This window comes from Mitosporidium daphniae, assembly GCF_000760515.2.
Source record: "Mitosporidium daphniae strain UGP3 chromosome Unknown contig-28, whole genome shotgun sequence".
Classification (NCBI taxonomy): Eukaryota; Fungi; Microsporidia; genus Mitosporidium; species Mitosporidium daphniae.
Genome location: NW_013546523.1, coordinates 27,700 through 45,274, shown reverse-complemented (window position 1 = coordinate 45,274; position 17,575 = coordinate 27,700). Strand labels below are relative to the sequence as shown.

Sequence of the window (17,575 nt, the reverse complement as noted above, 5' to 3'; positions counted from 1 at the left end):
TCCAGTCCAGTCCAGTCCAGTCCAGTCCAGTCCAGTCCATCCATCGATCATTTTAAAAGTTTATTTTCGACTCAATATTTGCACAGAAATTGCTGTTTAATTTCATTTGCAAGACTTGTGGAATATTGGAGCGATGATGATATCAGCCCCCTTTCCTTGCTTATTGAAAGTATCGAGTATAACTTTGGGGACAAAGTCTCGTGTAAATCGCTGAAGAACGAAGCAGGAATGGCGCTCGAGTAGCTATATAGCGAACCGAGGGTAAACCAAATGATCATCAGAACCTGTTCCATGCCGCAGATGGCATTGGGGGCCGTGGTGATATTTGCATAGAATATGTCTATCAAAGAAAACAATGTTCCAAGGCCTAGATGTTATTGGTTGGTAACATTCGCCATAATTTACCTGGCGCTCGCTTATTGCCTGCAAGACCGGAATCCAGGGATGGCCTAAACAGGGCACCTATCAAAATGTTATGCACTTGCAACTTACCACCGCCCTCTGAAAGGAGCTCCGAAAAGGAATCATTGAGCGTAAAGATCCTGTGAGCGGAAAGAAAATAGCTGACCAAAACAACCAACAAATCAAGGATATTGACACGAGCATCAATTTCCTCCCGATTTATCACCTGCAGCGTTAACGATGAAGATTGCGCAGAAAACCATAGCAGGATATTTATCGCCTTTTCGTGAAGAGAGGAAATCATTTTCAAGTCCGCAGCAGAGCTTTGAGGCAGCATGGAGATGCCCTTGACTATGTTGGTGGCCATTCGAAGTGATATGATTAGGGAATATGTTTCCTTATCCGGTTGTCTTTCAAGAGGAACAGAGAGAAGCTGTCCGATGCAAGATCTTAATGTGGTGGACACAGAAGCGCCAGCCAGAGAGGAGAACTCGATCATGTAGGAAGCAACCTCAAGCAGCGGAATAAATTGCAAGCAAGTGGGCGAATTCTTGAATAAATCATGAATGTGCGATGGATATCCAGAACTTGCTAGCAGTTGGACCATACACGTCAGCACTTGAGGGTCATCCTTGAACACCGAAAAAAGACAACATATGAACTCAATGAACACAGTTTCGTCTTTTTTTTCCGACCGGAACAAAGACTCACGGATCAACTCCTCCAGTTTGGAAGGCACAGACAACAAGCGCCGCAATGATGTTGAGATTTGCTCCACGGCCGGTATATTTCTAGAGTCCAGCAAAATAGTGCAAGCAAGCCGACATGCTTCAATATAGTTGTTGGATGAAAAATTTTCCGATATTGCATGAGAAAGGCCATCAATGGCACTTGATGGCAATGACAAAGAAATAGATTCTTTGAACAAGGCGAGATTCAAAGCCGTAAATATGCGGCCCACGGCAAAATCAGACGTGCTTCTGGGGGCAATCGAGGGAAATAGGGAACAAAGCTTAAAGAAATTGCCGTTACAGCAATCATTGAAGTCACAACGAGACAAAATATCGGCAAGAGTATCAACGATGCTAATGCTCCAACTGGTTCCCCTCTCAACAAGCGCATCCACAATAAGCTCAGAAATTGCGCTTGTAGGCTCTGGAAGAAGCAAGGAAATCCCAGCCAATGCGTTTGAATGGCCTTGCAAAAAATCGTGTATTTGTTGACGCTTCGAATCGGCGGCCGGTCTTGAGCCCTCGTTTGCCGTGGTCAGCGAAATCAGGTTATTTGCCGGCACAATGGATAGTAACTGTGATAGGATATTGTGAAGCGTATCTCCAGATCGAAAAAGTGGATCGGTTTCTCCATGAGGGTCCCTTACCATCCATGCAACAAGATGAAGAGCATCGCTTATTTTGGTCAACAATAAGGGAAGAGATCCATGGTCGCTTGCAAACGCTTTATCGATTGCCTGTAAAATCAAGTGGGGATCACCGCCTGCATTTCTAAGCATCTCCGATTTGCCCCAAGATTTACAAATTGCGTGTAACAGCGAGGAAGATGAAAAGTCGCCTTGAAGAAGACTAGAAACTAGCCGTATAAGCAACAAAGTAGTCTCTTCTTCTGGTCGATGTAATCCCAGCAATAGGGCTGTCGTGTTAATGTTAATTTGAATCGGAGACACGGCCCGCTGCGTTGAAAGGACAGGTATATCCTCAATTTGGGATGCCAGCAGTAAAAGGATGTTTTCCCGAATGATGCTGACCTTAGTAGTGACTTGAGAACCCGTTTCGGTATCATCTTCAATTAGAAGGATATCGCCAAACCAGCGAGCAATGCCCATCGAAAATTTTTCCATTCCTTCACTTCCCAATACAGACCGCAAGATGGACTCCACTTTTGGAACAAGCAAAAGCTCTCTCAGTAGATCGATGGAAACCAAAACCAAATCAAGCGTTTTGTTAGTGGATATGATTTGGGCCAGAATGGAAAGAAAGTGCGGCCGAACAATTATTATAGTCTCCTCTGAATAGCTTAGCTGGGCCGTGGTGGGGGTTGAAGACCGAGATTTCGAGGCCTTTAACTGGGTAAACAGAAATTGCAGCATGTCGAGAGAAACCATGTCGGGATGTCTTTGGCAGTCAGCAATAATCAGCGGCTTCAGTGATTCCTCAATCGAGGGTGTAGACCAGATATCTAAGGAGGGCAAGCCAAGGACCTCTCCATGGATTGTGCCGATTGCAAAGAAGATACTCAAAAGCCCCGTAGCATTGAGGATGGAATAGAAGCTCGGGATCACGTTCAACTCCAAAATATCCGTTATAATGGAGACGCATTTGCCGACCATTGCCATTTTTTCATCGGCGTACAAAAATGAAAGCCGGAAAGAAGGACCGGTACAAATCGGAATCAGAGCACCACTGAGAACGAATTTAATGTAAGGCCACAATCCAGGAAATTTTCTCGATCCAACACCAAGTGAAGAAGAAAGTGAAAGGACCAGGCTTGAATCGATCTTTCGCTGGCCAACAAGGCAGGAAATAAGATGCAAAAGCGAGTACGTAACGGGATAAGTTCCCACAGGTGCCTCGATTTGGTAAAACTCTTGAAGAATGCCTCCAAGTGTGACGGGCAACGGACTGGCAAGATCCTCCTCAATGGAATTGGAGGAGGTGGTCATGGAATCCATTGCAAGTGTTGGAATTATTTGTGATGCTTCCAAATGGGCCCATAAAAGCGAGGCATTTGATGGTCCTTCCGTGGCAGACCGCATCCATTCACTCAATAAGATCAGAATCTGTGCCTTAATGGTGGTGGGAACGTGTGAAGAGATGATGCCAAACAACGTGAAAAGAAATGGAGACGCAGTGTCAGAAATGTCACCGACCAATAACTTGGTTATACAGCTTGGCTGATACTTGCAAATGGTTTGAAGAAGAGCAAACATCAGCTCAATTGCTGCAGTCTCGGAGGGAGATAGATCACCTATGTTTTGAGAAAATCATGTTTCATACCTGATTCCAGAGCCAGCGTCACATGGTACCTCTCTAAAGCAGAAAACAGGTTGTTCCATGTGAGCACAGAGGAGGAGTACTCCGATGTCCTTTGAAGAAGATCAAACGCATAGATGGAAGATATCGGTCCGTGTGCTAGCCCAATCAACATCCTTAAAGCGGAAGATGAAAGCTCGGGTGAAGAGGATCCAACTGAGGAGAGAGTAGATCTGATGAAAAAAGTTGCCTTTTCAGATTCCCAAAATGACTCCACGGAAGCATCGATGTCAAGAAATGGTTTTCTTCTGTCGGCAGGCGAATAAATCGGAAGTGCAGAGTAGGAAAAAATAGCCCCAATCATGTCGCAAAATGAAGCTAAGACATTGACGGTCTGATTCTGTTGTTTTCCTCCTCTAATCCAATCAAAGGAGCCCCACGTGAGGATAGAAGTGGAAAGAAGCATTAGCGATTCGCAAACATAGCCTTCCCATTTTGAAACGACAACCGCAGACTCTGATATTTGCGAATCATATCCCCATGGTGAAACCCCAGAAATATCCAAGGTAGAGGGAAGAAATTTTTCGGTCAGCATTACAAAGAGAGATCTCGGTGTTTTGGGCGACAAAAGACTCTTTTCTCCCTGAATGCCTTCGATGGCAAAAGAGTCTGGAACGCTGCTTTCGGAATCAATGGCTCCCATGTAGGAAGAAGTCTCYTTTAAAGACGGCGAAAGGCCTCCTTTTAGCGTCCTAACTTCTCTTGACATTCTTAAAAACAGTGCAAACCCAAGTGAAAAGCAGTGCTTGAACAGCACATCTGCCCAAAGGTGTGTCGAAATCCAGTCCTCCATTTTGCGGAGCCAAGATTCCCAAAGTTGTTTAGAAGAAAAGTAGTCTTGCCTGTGGGGAAGACGGCTACGAACCWAATCATACATCGGTTTATATGGAGAATGAAAAGCAAGCCCATTGACGATCGAGAACAGAAATAGCCCGCGGACAAACGGATTTTCTTCCGTTATGTTGGAAATAGATGTCGATATCGTGGAAAGCAACGTATCCCATTCGCTCATGTTAAGAGGAATGAACTTGGAGCAACAATGGAAAATCAGTTCCACCAAATATAGACGCTCAATGTTTAGCGAAGATTTTATATTTGCATCGGCAGATGGCGCCAGATTTGAAGGGAGATCATCTTTCAAAAGAGCATCTTCAACGCAAGACAATCTTTTTAGCATTTGCACGAGAACGGACTTTGTTTGTGAATTGGTCCCAACATGGGCTTTGTCCATATCTGTCTCCTCGTCCTCAAAAAACAAATCAAACAGAAGCAAAATAAACATTGTCCTCCACGAGTTCTCAGAGTCTTTACCTTCAAGGTCAATTATGCTCAATGGATCAGAAGAAACGGAATCTTCTCTAATGGAAGCAGCATACTGATGCCCCGTCCGAACCATAAATATCAAAAGATCAAATAAAATAAACCGCTCCTGAAAACATTCTTCAAAACCTTTGCATGGATCGGTGGAAACACCGAAAATGGATGCCGTGGATGTTATCGGTAGGGGGCAAAACAGCGTCGAGAATTTCGATGTTAGAAACGCAATGATACCATCTCCAATTTGCTTTCGCTTGTTCAATATGCTCTCTTTACACTCGGTATCATACATTTTGACATTGATGCATTCTTTCAAATCAGAGATCAATTGCTTATCCTGATTGGATAACAGATAAATGCCGTCACTTGAAGTCCTCGGATTGCATTCCGGCTTGGCATTCGACGGGCCAGGTGTGGGGGGAAATGATAAGATTGGTAATGCAGAGGTGCCAGGTGCTCTCGGCAGAGCCATTTAAATTAAAATCTCAAATAATTTACAATTCGTAGCTTTGCCAAGATTTTATTTTTATGGACTATTTGTGCGATGAGGTTTTTGTCGTCAAACAAGTAGACCCAGAGGGAAAGAAATTCGACAGGGTTTCCCGCATAATTTGTGACAGTGAAAACTATGCACTCTCCCTCTCTCTTGATGTAGCCTCTGAACTGTATGTCCTTAACCAAAAGGATCGTTTTCATCTCGTCCTTTCCTCGTCCTTGACACCCAGGGCTGTGGATCACAAGCTGGCGTCAGCCAACCAAGCAGCCATTCTTCCAGAGGGATTTTACGATCCAGAGCTTTCGCTCCCACCATCAGCTCGAACTCGACTTGGCACGTCGCTTGCAGATAAGTTTGATTACGTAATGTATGGCAAAATTTATAAGGCCGAAGAGGCATCCCCGAATTCAGGCCACATGTCCATTTTTGTTTCGTTCGGAGGTCTCTTGATGAAACTCAAGGGCGATCCTAAACATTGGAGGGCATTGACAGTTGGCTCCTCAATTTATTTACTAATTAAAAAAATGCCTTAGAAAGCTGCACGCTTAACTTTTCTTAATAAAAGCCAACGCCGAATATAAGCCTACAAAGATAGCTAAATGTCTACCTACCGACGGTCTCCAGCTCCTCTGTAGACAAGCACAAATCACCAGTTTTCCTTTCTAACAGTCGAAAGCGGTTCAAAAGACCAAGATATTCCGGATTGTCCCTATAATCATCAAAGAACTTTAGGAAATCCATCTCAGATTCGMAGATTAGGCCATTTGAGGCTGCCATTGGAAAAAGTACCTCCATGGGGACAGAGAACTCTGGGCATCTTTTTACGGCCTCTTTAAGAGAAAAGTAGTACTTTATGGTGGAAAAGTCACCATCTGTGGCGCGGTTTACAAGTTCGTGTTTATCAAACTCGACTTCAAATAAAGAATTTCCAGTAATGTGAGGAAAAGACTTGGTAGAGATTGCTTTATCTCTCAGTTGCTCTATAATTGAAGCCTTTGGAATGGTGATGATAAATATCCCGCCAGGCTTCAGATGCCTAGCAACATTTTCCAACGACATCTTTACAGAACTTTCGTTTTCAAAAGCATAGTGAAACGAAAACATGCAAGAAATAATATCAAATGAAAACGGAGCCATAGATTGTTCTGAAGGATCGTGAATCGCCCCAGAGCCATCTGCTTTGATATGCAAGGGCGAATGAAAACAATCAGCCACATCAAAATATGCATTCATCCTTGCTTTACTGGAACAGAACCTTACTTTGGCATCTGCAATGCTAGCCTCCGCAATGTCTATCCCCAAATAATGTGACGGACGGACCCGTTCCCACTTTTTTAAATCGCCTCCTTTTCCACAACAAAGATCCAGCACGGAAAGTTTCTAAAACATCAATAGGTGTGGAAAATACCTTTTGCGTCGAAAAAATCGATGCTGCCTGTTTAATCATCACGCTTTTGACCCAATTGTTGTACTGACGCACATGAAAAATTCGGGATTCATTTCTGGCAAACTTTCCAAGCTCTGGAAGGCTATTGTAGTGATCTGAAATCTCTGATAAAGTTTGGGAAGCTGCCGAAACCGCCTCTCTTTTACGTTTCGTTGCATTTTCAGACGTGGATTGGTGGTTACTTTCACATCCACGCGCAGGCTCTTCTTTTGGGCGTGTTAAATGGTCTTTTGTGTGCAAAGGGCCCGGAAAAGTATCCTTTGAAGCATAGCTAGCATATTGGCCTTCAGATTTGTCTTGTGAGATATGTTGATGTCCGATGTCGGGGCGACCTTCGAGCTTTTTCCCAGCATCCACGGCGCAAAATGGTTCAAATTTAGCCCGTTTTTCAATGCGTGTACTAGGCTTCTTTAATGATGGGAGTGCATCGGCCATTCCTTTAAATACAAACCTGGATAGGGCTCTAAATAGGACTATGGATAGCAACAAATAAAGTATGCACTTTAATTATTTTTTATTAACACTCCTCCGTTTGGTTGCTGTTAATTTGGGAGACTTGGTATTTCCAATTGCCTTGTATGATAAGGCCGAGCCGCTCAAAGTAGATCCAATTTCAAACCCGCCTTGCCGTTTCTATAAATGAAAATGAAAAGCAACAATACCAATTCTGCTTGCCTGGCTGTTCTTTTGGCCTGCTTTGCTCTGATTCCTTTCAAAATACGAAAAGGGGTTTTCGCGTTCGGTTGTGGCTATAATAAACGGGTTATCGTTTCAAAACGCCTACCTTTGCACCTAATGACTCGAGCTTTTGCTGCAAGTATTTTTTCCTTTCTCTTTGATTGGTTGGCTCGCCTATCAGAGTTACTTTTAGTGGAAATTAAACCTGACAGCGCACCATTATTTAATTCCTCATATATGTCTTTCATCGAGCAAGCGGAAAACTCGGTAATCTTCCGCTTAACCCGCTGTAGATGAAACTTGGAGTTGGTACTTCCCTTCATCAAATAAAAAAAGTAAAATTTAAATTTAAGCTTAAAAATCTATTGCCGAATTAAAGCGCCTAGCTATGCTCAGTGCCTTCTGTTGATTGACACGCCTGTTCTTGTTTACGAAGAGCGTTGAGAAAATGTGATTCTGTCCTTTCTGGACGGGTTTCTTTGACATCATTCATAAACGGAAGAGTTCCAAGGCGTATACCGGCAAGAATAGTAACTCCTGCAGCGAGGAAAAAGAGGGGTGACACTTCGTAGCGATACGTTTTCTTGATGGCATTTACCAAACCTCTAGGGATTAAAACATGAAATGGCAGGCGCATCAAAACAATTTATTGCAAGCAGGCAACCTACTTTAAAGAAAATTTCGTGTTTGGGTATTCCATCGACGGGGTTAAATATTAAAAATTAAAAGCTGATCTATAATTTGATGTTTGAAAGCTTTATTGAATTGCCTGATCATAACATCGTAGGTCTTTTTTTGCGAACATTTATTTAGAATTGGATCATTAAAATACATGACAGCTCAGCCAGCTTCAGGTTCGAATTTCCTTCTATTTGGCGAGTTTTCCTGGATCTGTCTTCAGTCATGCTTGAATGTCTGCCCATCTCTGAATCTCCCAGAACCCAAATGCTACTCAAGAAATGTCGACATTGGCGGATTTTTGCTATTCCAGCCAGGTATTTTATCCATCTAAAAGTAGCCGTTTTGATTATTGACATCATTTCCATCTTCATGACAATGATTATGATATACAATGTGAAAAGAAAATATATTGCCGTGGGAAGAAAGGAGATCGTTATTTTTTTCTACTTTTACATGCTTTCCCTTATAGTTGACATGTTATTGGGGACCAATATTATTGGGACAACATCTTTTGTCTATCCAGTTCGGAAATATGCTCGCTATCTTTTAGTATCTTGCTGCCCTTTATGTGGCGTTGGTTTGCGCATGTTTCTGGTCGCTTCTGTTGAATGGGCTTGTTGCATATCAATGGGCTGAAGATGGGACGTTTGCATCGCTTTGGGTATTGGCCGATCGTATATAGCATTTAGGGTATTCGACTAAGCTCTCTAGGTGTCATGGCCGTTTCCGCTGTTGTGGCCTTTGGAACGTTCACTAACAGCTTTGGCCTTTCTCAGAGATTTTCGCTTCTTCTTTTTATTATATTCTTCATATTTAATCTTGCCTGTTTACTGATATATGTTATCATCCAAATTGTTCTCGTATTAAGGACCATGGATGACCGATGGCCACTAGGTATGCTGTCTCGCCTTATTTGCAGGTGATATCTTTTTTGGTATTCTATTTTTCTTGCTTGCTCAGGCAATTTTCTGGTTTCTATCCCCGCTCATTTGTAAGCTGTCGGTCCATTATATGGATGGGTTGTTTTTCGCAAATACTCTTATCCTTCTATCGGTAATGATGGTTTACAAATATTGGGACTCCATTACGAAGGAAGACCTAGAATTTTCTCTTCTTGCTCCAAATATCCTGTTATATAATGATGAAGAGTATGTCGGTAACTCTGATGCAGATTTTGCAAACATCAATGGAAAATTTTAGATGTAAAATAAATGATTAGATCGAAATACGTTACTCCACCATTTATGGGATCCAATTAGGCGAGCCTCACGTCAAATATCTATCTTTACTTCGATGTGGCGTTTTTTCGTATGCAATCGATTTTTCAGAGTGTTTGCTTACTTTACTTTAAAAGGTTGTGGTTGCCATTGAATGCTGGCCACCGACCACGCACAGTCAAGGGTGCCGTTTCCAAACTAATAAATGGAAATTGATGTACTCGAAAATAAAGAGCCACCCTTATGTATTCGAAATGTTAGTGCAATACAAAACATTCTTTATTGGCATGTTGGAAGGCTAAGGTGCTTGAGGGACTCCAAGATGCGTTTTGAGCGTAGACTTATTCTTTTCAGCAGAAGCGAGAACCCGGAGACCATAGAAGCGTAAATAATCTTTTGTCGCGTCGCTAGGCAAGGCCTCGAGATCAGCAGCATTAACAAGCGTTGGAAGATCGGCAGAAGAAGGAAATACTCCTGAAGAATTGCAAATTTCCTGCAGAAAGCGCTCGTTGGTATTTGTAAATGAATAGCGATTCTCGATCCTAATCAGTCTAGAATCGATTCTTCTGACTGCAGCACTGAGAGAAGTGATTTGCTCACCTAGTTGTAGAATCGCTTGTTGCATCACTATTAATGTTTCTTGTACAGCTGCTAAACTCTGCTGCATCCTCAATGCCCAGACGGGCATATCCGGTTGTGCGTCTCCAAACAACGATTGCAAGACAATCTTTGCTTCGTGTTTTTTGGCTTGTAAAAATCCCTCGCTTCCTGCTGCCGCGTAACTCACCAAGGCCCTCTGCCTTTTCACTTCCGATTCAGCAGCTAGCAAGTTTCTTGAGGTTTCTTCTTGGTCTTGAAGCATTGCAGATAATTTTGACTCCATTCCCTAGTTATGCTTATCTCCAACAGAGATGATAATTCCCGATTTAGAACTCAAAATTAATTAAATCACTTCTATTCACTATTGAGCATTAGAATCAATTAGCTCCTATTGGCCCGATAATTTATAATTCGTTCTTGCTCCCGCATCGCGATGACGAGCATTTATAAATAGTGCAAGTCGGGTTTGCACTGTTGCTTCCATATTTTACAGACAAATTTTCAAAATATACATTGATATTTTGGAAATAAAAATCGGGATTTCTTCAATGTACTGGTCAGAGGACCGAAAAGGCTGAAATCTGCATCGACGAATAATTTTGCCAGTGCAAACAAAATATGTCCTATACAGATGCACCAAATTGGATATTTGACCTTCCCATTACAAAGGTTAAGCCAGAAGGCAAAAAGACCGGAACTTTCGGAACCTTTTATGTCAACTAAATATCTACAACTCCAATATCAATAATAGAGAACTTGTGATATTTAATAAAGTTATCTCGGCCAAAATAGATGGAAACGGAGGATCCATTTTTTATTGTATTTAGCTTCACGCCACCGCTAGCGGTGACGAAAATCCTTTTAATTTTGCAGTAATCGAATTCCTGCGATAAGTAAAGGTCGAGTAGCCTTCGAGCCTGTTGTATTTATTGCTGTTTACCAAAATTCCTATAGTTCTCGTGATTTTTTGTCGTTGCTACGATATAAATTATTCTTTAATCTCATTAATTGTGTAGGGCTATTCCTTATGCATTGAGGTTTTAAAATGAAGTTTTTTAAATTTAAAATCTGGTAGGAATGTTCCCTAAACTGACAGAAGCACAAAGTAATCAATCTCGTTCTTATGTATCTAGAGATTGGAGGATTTCTATCTCTTTTTGGGTTTCTACTGATATTCATCGGAGTCCTGCTATTTTTTGATAGGGGTCTCATAGCGCTTGGGAATGTATTTTTTTGTTTTTCAACCCTTTTAGATTGTTTATGCTTCAGGAATAACTGTTCTATTTGGGGTTCAAAAGACCCTTATGTTTATATTGCAAAAGAGAAAATTAAAGGGATCCCTCTTTCTATTTGTTGGTATGTTGATCGTAATCTTCCTTCGCAGGCCTTTCATCGGGCTAATTGTTGAAGTTGTCGGAGCATTTTATCTTCTCAGTGATACTCTTCCTGTTATCATCGACTTTGCTAAGACCCTGCCAGTTGTTGGGATATTACTGTCTATCCCTCCAATTTCGACTCTTGTAGATAGCTTACGAGGCGGGCCGCGGTTGCCAATTTAGTAAATAGTAAAAATTTACCACCCTTCACCAAAAGTTTGCATCAAAAAGCGTACAAATGAGCAACAATTGCGCAAACGTATGTAGCGACATTGCTGTGCTGTTGCTACAATTGCCCGTAAAATCAAATTTCTCGCGCCTAATCGCTGCAATAAAAAAGCGAATCCTTGTGGCGATGGTGCTGTTTTTTATTGGATTATTATCTGGGACCCAGTTTTTTCAAGATAGAAGGTCCAAATTCCTCCCACTCTTTGCGAGAAATCCAAAACTCATCCCTATCCTTCATGATGGACGCAAGAAGAGCGCCGCCTTGAAATACAGAATAGAGTCTAGTTGGAGGGTCGTTAATCTTGAGCGCTTTCAATCGATCCATCCGAGATGCATCGCCCTTCAGAGTCTTTTCTAAATATAGCTGCTTAATTTCAGATTCAAGTCGAGTAACAAGGCCAGGAAATAGAGAAGACCCACCAGTGAGGAGGATATTTCCGTAAAGCTGCTGCCTAATATCAACGTCTGTTGCTGCAATGCTGGCAAATACTTGAGTGGAAAGCCCACCAGTCTCGACATCCAAAAGATCTGGTGTAAAAAGGGCCTCAGGTGCTTCAAAGCGTTCAGGGCCGAGATAAATATTTCTTCCATCAGGAAGAACAAATTTCTGCTCAAGCACTACAGTCTCTGCAGCGAGCTTTTTTTCTTGAGAAATATCATACCTAATGATGAGATCGATTGAGAGCACTTACCCCACATAACAAAGCTTTTCTTTTGCCATGCGAACCAATTCCAAATCCGAAGGCTTGTTGAAGGAATATCCTCTCGTTGAAAGCAGCTTCATTAGGTAGCGAGAAATATCTCTGCCACTGACATCAACTCTTCTTGCGGCATGCGGAATGGCATAGCCGTCGACAACTGGGAAAATGTCCGTAACACCTTCCCCGATGTCCACAACAAGCCCAGTGCTTTTCCCTAAGAAAAGTTAAATATTAAGTTTGCACCCTGTGAATATAAGGCTAGGACTCCTTGAAGAGAGATGTAGGCATGGCCAAAAGCAAAAGTTTCAAGACTGACTTCAAGGATTTTTTCCCTGGCCCTGCTGGAGGTAAGGGTTGACTCTGTATGCAAGATTTTCATCCCATCGTTATCGCCAGAGAGGCCAAGCAAACCTAAAGAGTGTTCCCACAATAAAATCATGTCATCCCAAGATCTGACGACACCACCTTCCATTGGATGTGAAAGAGAAATTGAGTCTTGATTTTTCAAAGCCTCTGCTCCCAGTAGCCTTGAAGACGGCGACGATGGCGACAAAGTCTCCACAATGGTCGGAATAATGTGGGCCGGAACATTATCCCCAGCATATCCGATTTTTATGCACTACAAACATGATGCATCCATTAATATTGAAACTTACAGAGGTCCCATTATCGATGACAATTGGCTGTCCATTAGAACACATCAGAATAAATGTAAACCCCAAATATTTCCAATTTAGGCGAGGATTAAATAAACACTGCATTTATAAATTAAAATGGCCCTCAAAATGGCCGATGGCCCTCAGAACTGAGCCGATGGCCTTTTTTCTAAAAAGGCCATATTCTCCACATGGTGGGATTGGGGGAAAAAGTCCATTGGCTGGACATATTTAACCTGATATAAGGAAAGGAGCTTTGAAATGTCTGCTGCCTGTGTCAAAGGGTAACAGGAAACATAAATAATTAGCTGAGGTTGATATTCAAGCAGACAATTAATCAAGGAGTCCGTGCACCCCACCCTTGGTGGGTCTAAAATGACTACCGTTTTGTCTGCCGGCAGGAAAGAAAAAAGCTTTGGATTCGAAAGCCAGGAGGCAGCATCTCCGGCAAGAAACCTCAACGGTAGCGTTTTTGAGATGGTCCTATCCTCGCCAGGAATATTTTTGGCATTCAGCCGCGCAAATTGAACAGATCTTTGATCCGACTCGATTCCAATGATCTTTGTAAAAATCGATTGAAGCAGTATAGCAAAGAGGCCAACGCCGCAATAAATGTCAAGAAGGTGGGTCAAATGTGAGTAATTTTCTCTTAATTCCTTTTTCAAGATGCGGATACATTCAGTGACGGCCTTTGGATTTGTCTGAAAAAAGTTGCAGGCAGCGTAGGAAAACTTTACCCCGTCAATGACTTCGCTACAAATAATGTCTGGACCGTTTCCCAAAACAATGGACACCTTTTCATGTTGCGCCTTCTCACTAACATCATCTGCGGACAGAATCATAGGAACCGGCTTGCAATCAATGGACACTTTTCTCCTAAGCAATAAGGTGGCCCCGCTATTTTGGGGTGGGTTGTTAACATTTTGCCATCTCTCATGAAGAGCTTTTCTAACATTTTGATAAGCTTCGTTGATCGAAGGATCGATAACCGAGCATGACTTAATATCGACCACCTTGCCATCTACGCCATTGAACCCAATATTTGCTATCAATCATAAAATAAAGCAAAATTACATATGAAGCCCGGTGGGGTACGGTTAGATCTGGTATAATGAGGCGTTAGTTTGTTTCGGAATCCATATTGCAGAGGAGACGGAAGAATGGGCCGAAATACCGGTTTATCTCCGCAGCAAACTTTGAATTAGCAAAAGAGCTTACTTTTAGAAAAGATTGCCTTCACAGATGCCTCCTTCAAACGAAGCTGCTCCTCGTAATGGAGATGCTGCAGATTACAGCCATTGCATTCCCCAAAATGAAGGCATTTTGGCTTGTTTCTTTTCGGAGATGGCCGTGAAATTAGGGACATCAGCCTTGCCGTTGATAAGCCCGGCCCATTTGCCGTAATTTTTGCCAAAACCCGTTCCCCAGGAAGTGAAAGCGGGACCAAAATCAGCCAAGAGCGCTTTTCATCAAGGATTCCAATTCCAACGCTTCCTGAAGCGGTGAGACATCGTGGGATGGGGTACCTGAATTTATCACGTCAAGAATATCAACCTCAACCTCTGATTGAATAGAAAAGGGATAGTCCTTGGAATGAGAAGAAGAGCCTAAAAGAGATGCAAACTTTGCCCTAAAATCATCAAGATCCTGTTGCAAGTAATTCTCGATAAATGATGTCTTTGATATGGAAGCGCTACGTTGCGAGGGACGAGATAGCGGAAAAAGACGGCTGCCATACACCGGCCTTAACAGGCACAAGTGTATGTTTGTCCTAATTAGGAGGCCCAGCGTCATGAAAGATTAAAATTTTATTAATGCTTCAAAAACCAAAGTATTTGGCCTGGAGAAGCTCCATTGCGAGATTGCGGAGTTTCTACTCTTCGCAAAAGCATAACTATGCCAATTCAAGACACAACACGCAGAATCCGGCTCTTTACTCCATATCGGCGCTAATTGCACTGTTTGGCGTTGCTTACGCCTTCTCTCCATTATACAAACTATTATGCCAGGCAACGGGGCTTGGAGGGGTTCCAAGACCCAAAGACTTTGACGTTTTTGGCAATCTGTTCTCTTTCTTCGCCAGAAGCGCTGCGGGACAGGGATCTGCACATGTGGATGGAAGCTCTATTCCGAGAATCGATCCCCAAATCTCTGGCATGCAACCGATCAAAGTAACATTTATGACAACCACTGGGCCTTTATTACCTTGGAAATTTGTCCCAACCCAAAAATCGGTATATGTGAGGCCGGGAGAAACAGCGCTAGCCTTTTTCACCGCATCAAACCTCTCTCCGGAAAGAGACATTACGGGCGTATCAACATATAGCGTGGCACCACATGCAGCCGCATCGTTCCTCACAAAAATACAATGTTTCTGCTTTGAGCAGCAAAGATTGGCCGCCGGAGAGACCGTCGATATGCCCGTTTATTTTTATCTCGATCCAAATATCAGGGAGGGGCATTACTCGTTGAAAAACCTGGATGAAATCACGCTTTCATACACCTTTTTTGCAGTTGACAAAATGGAGGGTCTGTAATAGTAAATTATAGTAAATTTTTTGATTGACAATGAAATTCCCGATCTCGATCTCGGTTCCGATGCCCAGCTGTTTGCCCGTATTTGCCTCAAGGCCTTGGTTGGGCAGGTTTTTGGTGTTATGTAGATTTTCAACAACCAGCACACCGTTGCTTATCAGTCCGGTTTGTTGCTTTTCTTATCACTAGGATAAAGACAAAATGCCAACACCCCCCGTTGTAGTTACAAAAACAGGGCCTCCAAAGCTTGACATTCCCATGCTGCCTGCAGTCCTGGAGACCCCCAATGTGCTTGGAGCATTGAGCCCACATTTTGTGTCTATGCTTAAGGAAACCGGATATCCTGTCTCAATTTTTAAAAAGGTACATTTGCCATCATGAGTTCCAGTTCAATCTTCTTAAGAACAATGTCGTACTTTATAGAGCGGAAATGCAATCTCTGTATTCTAGGATTCGCCAAAAGATTTGCTCCGAATCAAAAGAAACCTTGTCTCGACGCATTTTATTTCTCACTGGAGAACCTGGGATAGGAAAGTCGGTTTTTCTTTTATCAATTGTCAATCTGCTTGTGGAAGAGGAAAAGGCCGTAGTCCTATACATGCCAGAAGGTATATGTTTACCTATGGCCTAACCCTTTCATAGCAATAAATGCCATCACTGGAAAATATCCGTATCGGCCGGTATCTATCGATTTGCTGAAGGTTGTTTCGCCTCCATTTACAGAAAACACACCCATCCTATATGATCAACCTGAACTATCTCAGCATATTCTAAAATCGATCCTTATTTTAAATCGAAAACACATAAACGCCTCCTCTGAATTCGCAAACATGGTAACCGCGTTTCCGCATGTTTATCTCTTAGAAAGCTGTTTGCAAGCTTGAGGATCTAGAACAGTTAACGCTTTTTGAACTGCTCGAAACTGGGATAAAAGATGCCACATACTCTACCATCATTTTGCAGTCCATATTGAGCTTCCTTTGCAGCCAGCAAAAGTATCCGTTTTAATCTCAATGTAGGGTTCCCTTTGTTGTTGTCGTGGATCAAGTGAATGCCTTATTTTGCAAAACCCAATACATGAGTGTTAATGAAAAACCGCTCACCGCAAAGAGCCTTCCCGTAGTTGCTTGTATTCGCAACTTTTTTGAACAATCAACGGCATGTAACCGATTTTTTGCCGTTGGGGCCCTCTCTTTTACAGACAGCAGAATTTTTAATTCAGAGTTGAGCATGGCATTTGAAGAATTTTCACGGCCTAAGCGAGATGCATATGTTTCCATTGACAGATCGGAGCAAATAGTCCCTGTTTTGGAAGAGGAGAAAAATTTCGACATTTACAAGGTTCCACCACTATCCAAAGAGGAAATGCTGGAAATTTTAAAGTTTTTCAAGCAAGTCGGCCTTATTTATCCAGGTGAGAGATCTTGTGTGTTTATGATCTAGATAAACTGGAGGGCCCGTATGTGGACCGGAAGTACCTGCTTTGCGGTGCCAATCCCCAGCTGTTATATGAAGCCTGCACTTTTGATAATTTATTTTAGCCCCCAATTTTAAGCAATTAAATCGAAATTTTTTAATACGCCATGAGGATTCCAGCAAGACTGAAAACGGCTGCAAACCGATTTTTCGAAAAAGAGCGTTTATATAAAAAGGGAGGTCCAAAGGTCAAACCCAGAGATCGGCTGAAGTCTTGGGATATCTTCAAAGGGGACGAGGTACCCTTAAACATGCCCCATTCTAGGTGCAAGTAATCCAGGGCAAGGGCGTTGGGTCCCAGGGGCCTGTTCTTAAAGTTGTTCGATCAGAAAATAGCGTCATCGTAGGCGGTGTCAATATGGTGCGCCAATAGCATATGTTAATCGCATAGAGCCGAGTACATTTGCCGTCTGGAATTGCCGGCCGAGGCCTCATCATCGACAAAGAAGCCTTGATTCCGGTTTCCAATGTGGCCCTGATCGATCCTGTAGAAAAACTGGCCACGAAAATTAAATGGTGCGAAGTAATAGATGCCAACAACATCACTCGCTCGACAAGGATTTCCCTTCGTTCTGGTGTTGAAATTCCGGTTCCCAGATACATCCCCCAAAAGCGCTACGGTATTGATGGCTTTGTTTTATTATCTTTACAGAGGGAAATAGAGATACGCCTCCAAACCTGGTTGTGCACAAGAGCTTCAGTCCCGATTTGAAGGTGT

The 17,575-nt window shown here is 42.6% G+C and overlaps 10 protein-coding genes across 10 annotated transcripts; 5 read left to right on the top strand and 5 right to left on the bottom strand.

Annotated features, from left to right (window-relative positions):
- Nucleotides 1-71: 71 nt before the first annotated feature.
- On the bottom strand, nt 72-5,238 carry DI09_28p250 (uncharacterized protein; the record flags this gene model as incomplete). The annotated part of the gene is made up of 3 exons (XM_013382718.1): nt 72-367; nt 406-3,357; nt 3,414-5,238. The coding sequence occupies 3 exons, from the start codon at nt 5,236-5,238 to the stop codon at nt 72-74; spliced, it is 5,073 nt and encodes a 1,690-aa protein (XP_013238172.1).
- Nucleotides 5,239-5,294: 56 nt separating this feature from the next.
- On the top strand, nt 5,295-5,795 carry DI09_28p240 (uncharacterized protein; the record flags this gene model as incomplete). Its single annotated transcript, XM_013382717.1, has 1 exon — nt 5,295-5,795. One exon carries the CDS (start codon nt 5,295-5,297, stop codon nt 5,793-5,795), a length of 501 nt encoding a protein of 166 aa, XP_013238171.1.
- Nucleotides 5,642-7,144, bottom strand: DI09_28p230 (mRNA cap guanine-N7 methyltransferase; the record flags this gene model as incomplete). Its single annotated transcript, XM_013382716.1, has 3 exons — nt 5,642-5,730; nt 5,874-6,642; nt 6,671-7,144. The coding sequence occupies 3 exons, from the start codon at nt 7,142-7,144 to the stop codon at nt 5,642-5,644; spliced, it is 1,332 nt and encodes a 443-aa protein (XP_013238170.1).
- A 1,075-nt stretch (nt 7,145-8,219) lies between these two features.
- Nucleotides 8,220-8,704, top strand: DI09_28p220 (uncharacterized protein; the record flags this gene model as incomplete). Its single annotated transcript, XM_013382715.1, has 2 exons — nt 8,220-8,382; nt 8,406-8,704. 2 exons carry the CDS (start codon nt 8,220-8,222, stop codon nt 8,702-8,704), a joined length of 462 nt encoding a protein of 153 aa, XP_013238169.1.
- A 2-nt stretch (nt 8,705-8,706) lies between these two features.
- Nucleotides 8,707-9,268, top strand: DI09_28p210 (uncharacterized protein; the record flags this gene model as incomplete). The annotated part of the gene is given in 3 exon segments (XM_013382714.1): nt 8,707-8,742; nt 8,758-8,962; nt 8,988-9,268. 3 exon segments carry the CDS (start codon nt 8,707-8,709, stop codon nt 9,266-9,268), a joined length of 522 nt encoding a protein of 173 aa, XP_013238168.1.
- A 315-nt stretch (nt 9,269-9,583) lies between these two features.
- On the bottom strand, nt 9,584-10,168 carry DI09_28p200 (uncharacterized protein; the record flags this gene model as incomplete). Its single annotated transcript, XM_013382713.1, has 1 exon — nt 9,584-10,168. One exon carries the CDS (start codon nt 10,166-10,168, stop codon nt 9,584-9,586), a length of 585 nt encoding a protein of 194 aa, XP_013238167.1.
- Nucleotides 10,169-11,008: 840 nt separating this feature from the next.
- Nucleotides 11,009-11,444, top strand: DI09_28p190 (ferric reductase-like protein; the record flags this gene model as incomplete). Its single annotated transcript, XM_013382712.1, has 2 exons — nt 11,009-11,110; nt 11,139-11,444. The coding sequence occupies 2 exons, from the start codon at nt 11,009-11,011 to the stop codon at nt 11,442-11,444; spliced, it is 408 nt and encodes a 135-aa protein (XP_013238166.1).
- Nucleotides 11,445-11,640: 196 nt separating this feature from the next.
- Nucleotides 11,641-12,951, bottom strand: DI09_28p180 (uncharacterized protein; the record flags this gene model as incomplete). Its single annotated transcript, XM_013382711.1, has 4 exons — nt 11,641-12,151; nt 12,182-12,404; nt 12,434-12,809; nt 12,847-12,951. The coding sequence occupies 4 exons, from the start codon at nt 12,949-12,951 to the stop codon at nt 11,641-11,643; spliced, it is 1,215 nt and encodes a 404-aa protein (XP_013238165.1).
- A 38-nt stretch (nt 12,952-12,989) lies between these two features.
- On the bottom strand, nt 12,990-14,486 carry DI09_28p170 (TrmA family RNA methyltransferase; the record flags this gene model as incomplete). The annotated part of the gene is given in 5 exon segments (XM_013382710.1): nt 12,990-13,891; nt 13,921-14,040; nt 14,065-14,308; nt 14,386-14,453; nt 14,471-14,486. 5 exon segments carry the CDS (start codon nt 14,484-14,486, stop codon nt 12,990-12,992), a joined length of 1,350 nt encoding a protein of 449 aa, XP_013238164.1.
- Nucleotides 14,487-15,582: 1,096 nt separating this feature from the next.
- Nucleotides 15,583-17,569, top strand: DI09_28p160 (uncharacterized protein; the record flags this gene model as incomplete). Its single annotated transcript, XM_013382709.1, has 5 exons — nt 15,583-15,744; nt 15,832-15,989; nt 16,401-16,795; nt 17,130-17,200; nt 17,249-17,569. The coding sequence occupies 5 exons, from the start codon at nt 15,583-15,585 to the stop codon at nt 17,567-17,569; spliced, it is 1,107 nt and encodes a 368-aa protein (XP_013238163.1).
- Nucleotides 17,570-17,575: the final 6 nt, after the last annotated feature.